This window comes from Diospyros lotus, chromosome 10, assembly GCF_014633365.1.
Source record: "Diospyros lotus cultivar Yz01 chromosome 10, ASM1463336v1, whole genome shotgun sequence".
NCBI classification, from domain to species: Eukaryota; Viridiplantae; Streptophyta; class Magnoliopsida; order Ericales; family Ebenaceae; genus Diospyros; species Diospyros lotus.
In genome coordinates, this window is record NC_068347.1 from 30,682,214 (window position 1) to 30,695,477 (window position 13,264).

A 13,264-nucleotide genomic window follows, 5' to 3' on the forward strand; every position below is an offset into this window, starting at 1 on the left:
TTGCTAATAGGGAGTCAAAAGTCAGTCATGCGTTGCTAACTATTCACGATTCCATTACACAAAAGACGGCAACTTTTGAACCAAACTTAACTCAACCTTACTTGAACTACTACATAATATTTTGTTTAATTTAGAAGCCAAGGACAAACCACCACCAAACATAGATTATATTTACAAAAATAAAATACAAAGAACTAACTAAACTGGGTAAGATTTATTTTATTTTATTTTTATCTTTTCTAAAAAGCGAATTAATAATACAAACATCTTTCATACGTACGTGCGTACATGTAGTTTGTATATATGCATGTCCATGACAGGTATCTTTCGTTTTTAATTACAACCGTTTGATCATCAAAGAAGAAAAGCAGCCAATCGTTTGATCATCTTCTCAGCGTTATCAGATTCAGGAGACAGGATATGGAAGCCATGGCCCTCTCCTTTAACCTCGCAGAGCTCCAATTCCCCAACCCACCCGCTTCCCTTCACTGCCGCGTGATACCCGACGCCTCTCTCCCTTAGCTCGTCCATGGCGGCCACGCAGACGAGCAGCCGGCAACACTTGAGCCGCGACAAGTTCGGAGCATCTCCGGCGAGCGGATTCACCATCGGATTGTCTATCCCGCCCGGAGAATTTGGATACACGAATGTCCATGTCTTGTAGGACAAGGTTTTCTCGTGAAGTGGAACCGATTCGGAACCCAAGGGCTTTGAGCCCCAGAAGTATGGGTGGCAGAGAAAAGCTCCGTAGATTCTCATCTTCAAATTCTCGGTGGCGGCTCTCATGGCCATGTTGTGTGCAATATTGGCTCCGGCGCTGTCACCGCCTATATAGACTCTTTCGAAGTCTCCGTGACTGATCAGCCATGGGTCCTGGCCTTGGAAGCCTTCGCCGGAATGGGCTGCAACCCATTGGAGAGCGGCCCAGGAATCGTCGTAAGCTGCGGGGAGAGGGTGCTCTGGCGCGAGGCGGTAATCGACGGAGACGGCGAGGGCGTTGGAGCGAGAGACGACGTTGGTGATGTAGCGGTGGCAGAGAGCGGAGAAAGGAGACTCGATGCAGAAGCCGCCGCCGTGGAAGTAGACTAAGATGGGGAGCTTCCGGAGGGTGGCGGCCGCGGTGAGGGGTGGCAGATAGAGGCGAGCGGAGACTTTCGGGGAGATGGCGATGTCTTTGGAAGAGACGCCGGTGGTAGGGTCTTGGGGCGATGGTGGGACGAAGGGCGAACCAAGAAGTCTCTCGACGGTGCCATCTCTGTAAACTCTGAGCACTGTTTCGAGCTCTGAAGCTACGTCTTTGGTGGTGGAAGCCATGTTTTCAGAGAGAGAGAGTTTTTGGAGAAGAATTCGACAAAAATATAATGCGAATTCTCGGCCATGAAAGCAGGTCCCATGTTTTGGGTATAACATCATCGTCTGGATCGAGATTCAACGGTATGAACATATAATATTCATACAATTTGATGATTAACATATAAACATATAATATTGTTTGAACGTATAAACATTGAAAATTGGATCCAACTGGCCGGTTCAACACTGAATCGGTTTCAGTCGGCCGAATCGGTTCAACCGCCAGGCCAAGTCGTCGTCTTCTTCTTCTTCTAGCCGTCGACAACATTTTTCTTCATCCTCCAGCCAGATCTTGCTTGTTTTAGGCAGATTTAATATATTCTCAACCTATCAGTGGTTGTGTACTTGGACTATGGCCGACTAATAAAGATCGTGAAATCCACAAAAGCATAAAGGAATGACAGCAAACCCCCCCCCCCCGCGGCTGCCTTCCGCAAAAGAGGTCGAGGGAAAAGTCTTCGGTGCCAGAAAAAACTTACCGAGAACTTATCAAATGACAAAATATGAAAATGTCCCCGCCCACTTTATAAATTTATAAAGTCGGTCATTGCCTTATTCTCTCATCTCCATTCCCATGACTGTTGCCTAACCGTTGCTTTTGCCTTATTGCCCTTGTCATTGTCTTCGTCTCGCTACCATCGCCACCTCATCTCGCATCACCGATCGTCGCTGCATCTTACGATTGGTGAGACGAGGCGACGATGGTAGCGATGAGATGACGGCCATGGGAAGGGAGAGGAGAGAGTAGGGAAGTGCCATATTTTACAAATTTACAAAGTGGGCGAGGGTATTTTCGTATTTTTACCCCCATTCAGTAAGCTTCTCTGTCACTGTGTCTGTCCCTATAAAAGAACTCGTCAAAGAGACTCTCGAGTGATCTCTCGGTTGAGATATACTTGAAAGGTATTCTTATAGTAAACTTGTAAACAATTATCTTCGACATTTTTTTTTAAAATTCGCAATAAATGATTATTATTTATAACAATCATAATCTTGATAGATTTGAGATTATTATCACTTTCTAATAATTTTATCTATAAATAGAGGATGATCTTTTTTTTCTAATAAGTTAACTTTTTACCATTTTAAGAGTTTTATACTTCTTTTTTTTGTGATTTAAGTATTAGAGTATTTACATTGAAAATGTTTCGTAAATTTATTTTTATATTATTATTGTGTATGAATGACAATATATATATATGTATGAATTGAGTTATAATAAAATTATACTAATTCGTGATTACATAAGCGAATATATATATAATTAATTAATCATAATATAATATATGAACCAACTCTAATTAAGAATGTTTTGATTTTGATTTTTCTATTTTTACATCATAATTTAATTATGATATATTTATTCATTTAATAAAAATTAAAAATTATCTAATCTTTTTTTTTTATGACCAAGGTGTCTGGGCTTCGCCCGCCTAATCCTAAAAAAGACTGGCATTTTTCCCTGATTCAGTCTTTGGATAAATCGAATGAAGTTGTAAATTTATACACTTTTAAGTGGACACACAGTCAATCCCTACTAAATGGGACATTTCTGCCTGTACCAAGAATTAACTTACCACTTGCGCCATGTTCAGAGGGCATTGTCCAATCTTGATTCGACACTGAATGGTTAGCTTTTTTTTTCTACTCTGATTTAGTATTCTAAAAACATTGCTATAATATATATATATATATATCTTATTTAAGTAGCTTTCTATTTTATTTAACAAGTTTTTTTAATCATAGCTAGGGATAGATAGAGTGGCTATGGTGATGTCTTAACCATTAAGTTTAGGCTTAATACATATTTTAGTCCCTGAATTAATCAAAAAAATAGTTTTAAGGACATCAATTAAATTGTATTTACTATTCATCCCTGGACAAAATAATTTTATACACTTTTAGTCCCTACCTTAACCGACGTTAACTTTACCTCGTCACACTGTCACGTCACTGACACGTACGTCACCACGGCTTATTGCATTTTTTAGTCCCTAGACTAATAAAAAAATAATTTTAAGAATATCAACTAAATTGTGCACACTATTCATCCCTGAATAAAATAATTTTATACATTTTTAGTAACTGGATTAATCGACGTTAATTTTGCTTCGTCACCCTGTCACGTCACTATCATGTTACTCATAATATCCACGTATGCTGTTCATATTTTTATAAAAATAAAAAAAGCGTCTACACACTCCCACCCAGGGTTGCCGGCGGCCATGGGGAGCTCATTTTCCCCTTTATCCCTCTCTCCTCATTCTGAATCGTTTTTGCCTCTGCAACCGTTATCAATTCAGCCATTGTCAGTCGCCGTAGAATGATTGGGGGTTGGGGACTCTAAACCCAGCGATCGGGGAACGACTAGGGGTCGGGGACCAACGTTCTGGGGTTCTCTGACCCCTAACAACTGACAGTCATGGCGGCCAACCGCTAGGTTCCTGGTCCCAGCCATGGCTGGGTCGAGTAACCCTCAGCCTCCCCATGGCTGTGGTTGGGGAGTCCAACTGTGGAGACGTTTTATTTTTTTTTTATAAAAATAAGGACAATATACGTGGATATTATGAGTGACGTGGTAGTGACATGACAACGTGACGAGGTAAAGTTAACGTCGATTAAGCTAGTAATTAAAAGTGTATAAAATTATTTTGTCCAAGGATGAATAGTGACTACAATTTAGTTGATATCCTTAAAGCTATTTTTTTTATTAGTCCAGGGGTTAAAAAATGTATTAATCTATGGTAACGTGACAGTGTTGAAGAGTGACGTGGCAACATGACGAGGCAAAGTTAATGTCTCAATTAACGTCGGTTAAGTTAGGGATTAAAAGTGTATAAAATTATTTTGTTTAGAAATGAATAGTGAACACAATTTAATTGATATTTTTTTGATTAGTTCAAGATTAAAATATGTATTAAACCTTAAACTGTTTAAGACTCACCTGTATTGTAGACCCAGTATGGTTTAAGGATTTTTCTCTTACAATCACATCGCATGATAGGGTCCATGCCATGTATGTACTTTTAAATGAGTGTGTTTGTAAAGTGGAAACTGGAAACTGGGCTGGTCATTTTGGACCGGGCTTAGATATAATTGGAAACTGGTTACTGGTTACTTTAACCCGCCATTTGAATTAGGACTTTTGAGAGAGAGAGTAAATTTAAGTTTTGAGTTAGTGTATAAATTTTATCTCAAAATATTTAGAGTTGAAAGATCAAGATTTAAATTGAGGCCAATCTCAGTGCTAATAAGGTGTATTTGCTTGGTTTGTTAGTTGATTCTTGACCCAAAATTAAGATGCTGATGCTGATGCTGATGCTGACGGAGCAGCATACAAATCCTTGAAGCCTTCTTTATCAGAATCCAACCAAAGTTAAAGTTAGGATTTACATTGTAGTTGACGAGATCCAACAATAATCGATCACCAAACATTCGCCTAGAGATAGAATTGGAGGAAATGGATTATAGAACTAAATCAAAACAAGTTACAGAACGAAACAAACGGTTGCTAACTAGCTAGCTTCTTCTCTCATCATCTCTCCAATCTCCCTTTCCTGAGAGAAGAAGACGGCACTGGCGGCACAGCACGGTTCTTCCCTTGCCTGCAAATTGGCACATTCACCATAGGCCTTATTCTCATCATCCTGAACTGCTGCTTCTCCTTCTTTTCTTTCCCTTCATCAATGGTGGGCAAATCTCCAACACCAAGCGAGCTCGATGAAGAAGAAGAAGAAGAAGAAGATGATGATGAAGATGGCGACAAAGATGAAGAAGCCCTCTGCTTCTTCAACCTCAGCAACTCTTTCCACAGAACGGTGCATTTCGGCGGCCGGGGAGACGGGTCGCCGTCAATGTCCACAAACCAGCTTACTTTACTCTCCGTTTCTTCAACCTTGTCACATTTCTCTTTCAGTTTAATCTTACTCAGTTTGTCAGTCGACTGTTCCATTGCCCAGAAAGGCAGCAGCTTCCCTTCGGAGAACAGCTCGTCGGCTGTCAACATTTTCTGGCAGCTCAGATTGCCGGAGAGAAACTCGAACTGCTCCATTTGGACCATTTCCTGGGCCTCCGGCATGGACTTGGGGCTTATGGAGATGAAGCTGTCCTCGTCGGGAAACTCGCTGGAGAAGGAAATCCGAGCTGGATCCATGGATCCGAAGGCCCCCCGAACGGTGGTTCCAAGAGACGCCATTTTGGAGGCTCCAACATGTGCGTGGGATTTGTGCGCCATTTTATAAAGCGAGTGGAGGCGTGGCTTCACTCACTGGCCACTGCACCTTTTCATCCTATTCAAATATATATATAATTTCCACATTTAATGTATTATTTCGACATTATATATATATAAATAATAAAATGTACAGACTTAATAATATTATAAAATGGTATTTTAATAATTGGGATGCCTTTGGATTGTTAATTGTTAATGGTGGGGGCGATTAAACTGTTTGGAGGGTGAGATAAATTAAAGAGGAGTGGTCTGGCGAGGCCGGAACAAGCGAGCCAAGCTTGTTTCTTGTTTGTAGAATATAAGGGAACAGCACACCTCATCTACTCCTTTGGAACTACAGGACAAAATTTGCAAATAAATAGGTCAGTGATGTTCTTCTATGGGTGCAGCGACTAGCAGGAGAAACCTAACATTTGGTTGGAATTCACACTTCTCCCTCTCTTATATATATAATTAGAATGGATTGTTAAACATTGGTTTAGTGAAATTCGAAACCCTAATTACAAATGGTCCTGTAAAGTGGAACGAGGGAAAAGAATTCCATTAGGTGATCTGTAAAATTTGTGAAACAAAACAACACCTTGTTGTTAAACATTGGTTCAGTCAAGGAGAGAGGAGGGTTGGTAGTTTGACCAACTTTAGCTAATGCATGTGGCCACATGAGGCTAATGACCTGCACCATGTGGGTTAGCTAATCAAGGAGAGAGATGCATGGCAACATGACCTCGTATTCACCAAACTGCCCATCTCAAGGGCCTGTCTGTTTGTGGGTTTCGTGTGTTATTTTGACACCCAAAGAAGGGTTCTTCTGTCAATTGGGAAGAGCTCACAAGTGCCAGGTATCATGTCTATGGCTCTTGCTAAAGCTTCACGAAGATTTGGGTGATTCTTGCCTAATCCAGACAGCTAATGAACACAAAAGAGTGAATCTTTGCCCCAAGGATTTACTCATCAGGAGCATTAATTGTTTATTTAGCTAATTGTCTTCAGCTACCAGTGCCTGTCCTCACTGTTCGTTTGGTAGACATTTCGTGACAAAAATAAAATGTAAAATATTTTCTTTTTTTTATCACATTCCATTATAAATATCTCTCCTAAACTAAGCGAATTTTCTTCCATTTATTTTGGTTCCGTCTCGACCTGTACTTAGAAGGTGAATAAGAGCAAGGTGACTAACTGTAAATGAAGTGGCCGGGGGGACCATTCTATTATGATATAATGGTGGCTCATTCAGAGCCTGGATAGCTAGCCGTTACAATAAATGAGAGAGGGAGGTTTGACCCACAGTGTGTGGAGTGGAGTTGCCAATTGAAATGTGGCTCATAGAGCTACCAAAAGGACTTCCAAACAAAACACAGCACAGTGCAGTGCAGGACAACAGCGGCAGCTGAGGACTCATCAAAACAAGCCTCAACTTTAAAGATTCACAAGCTGGGTGGGGCGGCCAGTCAGTAGTCAGTGAGGACTCATCAGGCACTCTCTCACTGTGGCAGCTAGCATTGCCAATCTTACATAAGAAGTTACTAATTAATGTCCGTGACAGCAATAATACAAAGCAAGCAACCCCATCATCCCATCCCATGCAGAATTTTCAAAATATGTTTTAATTTTAACCAAATATCACAAAATAATTTACGAAAGTGAGTGACACTTGATTGAAAGCGCTGCAGGGTTCCCACATCGACAAACGAAGCGATAGCAGAGAGCATTGCGCATTATTAAAGTGATGGTCAAGCGCGCGAATTTTTGTTCGCCCGAAATACGAATGCTAGTTTCTCAATTTTAGTCAGTGCTTGTAATTTGGGCGGCTGATTATTCTTGCAATTTGCTATCGGTAGTAGTTTATGTTATTCGATAATAAATAAGTGTTTTAAAAACTTTGATGACGTGGTCGGGCAGCGATGGTGTGCCGTGCATGTGACCAGCTGTGACGTGTCTCGTTCTTTCTGTTGTCCTCCCTGCATGGAGTGCGGTTTTGTTCACTTGGGTGATTTTATCCTAGAATAAAAATGTCATTTTGGTTTTTCTTACCCCTACCCCCACACCTTCGTTTCTCTATGTTGACCGTTGACTAGATAATGAGTCCGTTTCTCTTTATTGACTCGTTGATTGTCAACAAGATAATGAGTTGACAATGACGAGAGGTAAGAGAGAGAAACGAGAAGGTGGGTAGAGAGGGCGAGGCAGCAATGCAGCGGGTTGGCGACAGGTGGAAAAAGAGAGAGAGGGTGAGGCAACAATCAATAGCCGACAATGGGAGAAAAAAGAAAAGAAAGAAAAATGGAGTGGTAGATAAGTAGGGAGACCTAAATGACATTTTTTACCCCTAGGGTAAAGTCATATAAGGGTGAACAAAATTGCACTCCCCTACATATACATGCAATTCTTATCTTGCATCGACAAATGGTTTTGAAATAAGCGTGATGTCTCAATATTTTATTAATTTAGAATTTTCTTAATTGATTTAGGTCAAATAGATATTTTAGTCCCATACTTATATATATATATATATTTTTCATTTAGCTATCGACGTTTTTATTATTTTAATTACACATTTGAATTATGTACATTACACATTTTGTTATAGTTAATCTAGCATGCGCAATGTATGCATACCGAAATATTAAAATTACCCCTCACGCAAATGCAAATCGACCATCATTTTTGTCACAACTTCTGACCAATGAAGAGACAAGTATAGGCCGTCGAGAGGCAAAAATGAAGGTGAAAGGCAAAAGGCCAACGACAAGTGAAGGTAGACGAATGAAAGACGTCAACAACCAACAGATGAAGTCGTCGTTAGTCAGGAAAAGTGAAAGGCAAAGAGACGACTTCATCTCTTCACCTTTCTCATTCTCCGACTAACTATGACTTCATCGATCGGGGAAAGCGGAAGGCGAAAAGGTGTCTGCCATCTTTGACTGACGACAACTTTATCTATTGATCGTTGACACCTATTGTTCATGTCTTCGCCTTTGCCTGTCGTCAACCTTTAGCCTTCTACCTTCGCCTTTGCCTTTGCCTGTTGTCACTAGTTAGAAGCCATGGAGGAAATGGTGGTTGGGAGATAATTTTGGTATTTTAACGTGCGCGCATTGTATTGTACGCGTGAAATCAACTATCGCAATGTGTTTAATTGATTCGAAATTATATAATTTAATATTATAATTGGAATAACAAAAAATTAAGTGTTTAAATAAAAAATATGTAAATAAATAAACTAAAATATGTATTTTACCATAGATTTAAAAACCTATTAAATTTTCAGACTCTGCGTCAGAGGAGACGAGTTAGAAACTTCTGAATGAGCAGTGGTAAAGAATATTGGTATGTAATCTTATAAAATAGTACTAATTGATAGTCCTTTTAGATAATTTATTTAATATATCTTTGAATATATCGATTTTAATGATATTAAAGTATTGAAATTAGTGGGAGGATATTTTGTTAGATATTTTATGCAATAAAATTATTAATTTAAACTATTTTATAGGATCGAGTTCATTATTTTTAAGAATAATGTGAAGTGTTGTTATAATTGTGAATTAGTTATTTATTATTGTTATTTATTATGAATATTAGTATAATAATAAATTATATAAGTAATAAAAATATCACTGGCATTGATAGGAATGTGAGTGAGGTGGTGGGTCAGACTAAAGTACGTGCACGTACATAGAGGCTGATGCAGATGCAGGTGTGAGTTAATGCATCCATCTATTTGACGAACGAGAGGCGGAGGAGTGAGGCCCTCACTCTCCTCCTCGGCTCTTAGCGGGTCCCACTGCCACCATTCATTATTGACAGTTGAATTCAATCCCCTGCCCCCTTCTGTGGATGATTTGTCCGTTTCTCACGGCCATCTTCTCTCACAGACGCCACTTGTCCTGTTTAAAACCTGCGGCCCTTACTTCTTAAATTTAAAAAAGATTTGGATTCGAATTTTACTAGGTTTGAGGTTTGAGTTTGGTGGGGCTTCACTCAAACTTAATTTTGAATTCTAACTTGTTTATACTAAAACATCTCTTCTATGAGTTTTAAATTTAAGATTTAATTTTATGCTACCTAGGACCGACTCAAGAACTTAAGGGACGCTAAGTTATCATTAATTTAGGGGTCTCAATCCTTAATGAAAAAATAAAAATTTATTAATTTTATTTAAATAATAAAATTAAAATAATTATTTATTAAGCTAATGGGGTTGGAACCCTAGGCAATTGACTCACCAGCCTACCTCGTTAGCCGGGTCTGATGCTACTTTATACTTAACTTGATTCGATCATAGTTTAATGCCATGTAATTGTGTTGATGAACTCAACATCTCATATTTAAAATTTACGAGTCTTAAATATACTATTTAGGTCTTATGTGTTATTAGGTTATGCATTTTTTAATTTATGAGACGGAGTTAATTGCGCTGCGGATAAAGATGAAAGAAAATATAGTTAAATTCAAAAATAATGTATAAAAGTTAAATAGCCTTGAGAATTCAATTATGAGGTTGCTGACCACATCACTCCTACCTTTATAAGTGAGGGTGTAAGTTAGGTAAGATTAAACAACTTAACTGATGTCTAAGATTGTTGAGTTGATTTTTGCTGACTTTAATCTTGGCTTGCCAATTAATTTCAACTTATGAGTCAATTTTTGAGCTTAAACTCGATTAATTTGAATAACTTTGAGATCAACTTAGATTCGACGGCTCATCAAAAGATTGAGGAGCCAAACTCAAACTCAAGCTCAACAAGAGTTCGAGTGCTTGATGGAGAGCTTGAATTATCAACATGTTTGAGCTTATCAAAATCTATTATTATATTTAAACCTAATTTTTTATTTTATTTTATTATATACATATATTATATTATGTTAAATAATTAAATTAATATATATAATAGTTTTAAATATATTCAAATTAATTATATTATTATAATACTTTAAAGTTTGATAACTTTATGTTAAATAATTTATTTATAAATTTATAAATAAATATATTAATATATTTATAAATGACTTTGTGCACGAGCTATTTGTAAATTTCCAATTGAACATGTTCACTAGTTTTTAATCGAATCTATTAATATTAACAAGTCTTAAATCAAATATGTTAACAAGTTTTAACAAATTGAGTTTTACTAAATTCAAGTTTGATTCATTTATAATTACAATTTTAAAATTAGGTTTAAATTCAACTATTTTACCTTAATGAACAAACTCGAGCAAGCTTCTCTCGAGTTAAACATCATACCATTAGCTAATGACTTGCCTCATTTGTAACTCTATTGATATCTCTTAATAATGTAATTGGTCTTAGTTTAGTTTTATGGTCGGTTAAAACCCAATTCCTAAATAATCAGATTTTTCATCCTCAAATTTTAGTGATTCCAACAAATTAAATTCTCATTTTTCATTTGGAACAAAACGGTGAGTTAAAATTGAATTTTAATTTTATATTTGAAACCTAGATGAAAATAGAATTAAGTAATTAGTTCATCATATTATCTTTTAACAATTCAATCAAATAAAAGTTAATATAAAATATTAAACAATCAATTTAATTTTTTAATGTTCTCCACACAAAAATAAATGATATCATGTTACACACTCATATCTTATAAAATAAATGTAATTAAGATATTAAGTGCAAAAAAAAAAATTACATAGTCATTGCATTATAATCATGATATTTTATAATTAAAAAATAGATTAATTACCAAAAAAATACTCACCCTTTATCGCACTTTTAATTTATACTAAACTTAAATTTTTCTCAATAGTAGCACTAGACTTACAATTTATTTCAAAATTATACTGCCATTTGTCTTTTGTAAAATTGTTCATTAAAAATTAATAATATCCAATTCTATTATATATATATATATATATACACTTAGTCAAGATCTATGATGCACGAAAATCTCTTTGGGGGCATTGTTTCGGTCATTTAGAAACGTTTCGTTTTCGAAAAGTCAAAAAATGTTTATGGGTTACTTTTACAATTTTAAAAATTTTTCATGATCCTTTTGTAATATTAGAAAAATATCAAAAATGTATTTTCAATTTGAAAACACATTTTTATCTATGAATGGAGATTACATTTTTCCCATCTCTAACTCAAAAATTTATTTGAATACATTATAGAATTTATGTTTATTTTTAGATTGAATAATTAATTTTTATAATTTTTTATTTTAAAAATTATATTTACAAAGAAACCCCTATATTTTTCTTATTTATGTTTTTTTCTCCTCGTTTTTGTTTTTACTTTTTTGAAAAAATGACACTTTTTATTTTTGTTTCGTATTGTATTAAATTTTTGTTTCTTTTTCCATACAACGTAGATTAAGATATCAAATTCTTTATTAATATTACCAAAAAATTTAATTTGGTCATTTGTGTTTGGAAAATAGGATATTTGGAAGGAAGCAATATAGAATTTTAAATCACCTTATTAGACCAATTCATCTTTGTAAAACCATGACATTTAATTAAGAATGACACATCATAAATAAATAATCTATTAAGCAGTGTTTGTTATCAATATATAGATTTAAAAAGACAAGATATTAAAAATATTCTAAATTTTTGTTATTTTTAATGTGTTTGTTAAATTTATCTAACGATATTTGAAAAATAAATCATATAACTTCTTATTTGACATCTTTCAAATATGTTTCTTCCCCTTCCGGATAAATAAATATTGGACCTTACGGATAAAAAAAATAACGTATATATTATCAAGTGCATTTTAAGAAATTTAACAAACAGTTTGATAAAAATTTTAGAATATTTTTTAGTCTTATTTTGATCATTCCATATGTTGATGAAGAAAATATGTCAACCATATTTTGATATAATTTAATTTTACTCATTTTAACAAATGATACCTTAAACAATAAACTATACATATATGGTACAAATTGAAAACCTAGACCTAGTATTGAAAAAATTAAAAGTTTGATACATAATTAAAAATGTAGTAAAAATCGAATCTTTTTTTTTTTTTTGTAATTAAAACCCTTAGAAATATCATAATTAAAACAAAATATTAACTAAAATAACACAAATTTTATAATTTCCACAAATATTTTTTCACAGTTTCCAACTAATGTCAAAATCTTCACAAACTTACATTGTCTGAAATCACATCTTCCAGTAAGTTTTATTTTTTAATGTAAAAGGTGAAAAAATTATAAAAAATAAACGTAAATAAAATTTACCCAATTTTCTAGGGGGGGGGGGGGGGGGGTCCTCTGAAATTATATATAGGATGTTCAAGTAAACATGATACATACCATACAAAATTTAAATTTTCTAAGGGAACGTTTGTTAATTAAAATATGAGATGAAAAAGTTAAGATATGAGATGCATTCCAGACTTTTATCATTTCTAATATGTTTGTTAAGTTTATTTGACTATTTTTGAAAAAATCATTAATAATCTTTTATCTTAATCTTTTAAGATATGCTTATCTCTTCCTCTCAAGATAAGTATATTTTAGTCTTTATAGATAAGAAAAAAATAATATTTGTATTCTCTAGTGTATTTTAAAAATTTAACAAACACCTTGATAAAATTTTTGAAATATTTCCCAACTTTATCTTGACCATTTCATATATTGGTTCGAAAATCATTCTGGCCTTATCTCGATACTTCCTTATCTTGCTCATTTTAACAAA

The 13,264-nt window shown here is 35.2% G+C and overlaps 2 protein-coding genes across 2 annotated transcripts; both read right to left on the minus strand.

Annotated features, from left to right (window-relative positions):
- Nucleotides 1-102: 102 nt before the first annotated feature.
- LOC127811521 (2-hydroxyisoflavanone dehydratase-like) lies at nt 103-1,655 on the minus strand. Its single transcript, XM_052351452.1, has one exon. It carries the CDS (start codon nt 1,411-1,413, stop codon nt 355-357), a length of 1,059 nt encoding a protein of 352 aa, XP_052207412.1. The 5' UTR covers nt 1,414-1,655; the 3' UTR covers nt 103-354.
- Nucleotides 1,656-4,713: 3,058 nt separating this feature from the next.
- On the minus strand, nt 4,714-5,622 carry LOC127811522 (uncharacterized). The gene has a single exon (XM_052351453.1). It carries the CDS (start codon nt 5,585-5,587, stop codon nt 4,889-4,891), a length of 699 nt encoding a protein of 232 aa, XP_052207413.1. The 5' UTR covers nt 5,588-5,622; the 3' UTR covers nt 4,714-4,888.
- Between the last annotated feature and the right edge of the window lie 7,642 nt (nt 5,623-13,264).

Coding starts and splice junctions, on each gene's coding strand:
- LOC127811522 (XM_052351453.1), bottom strand. CDS start 5,587: ATGGCGCACAAATCCCACGCACATGTTGGAGCCTCCAAAATGGCGTCT.
- LOC127811521 (XM_052351452.1), bottom strand. CDS start 1,413: ATGATGTTATACCCAAAACATGGGACCTGCTTTCATGGCCGAGAATTC.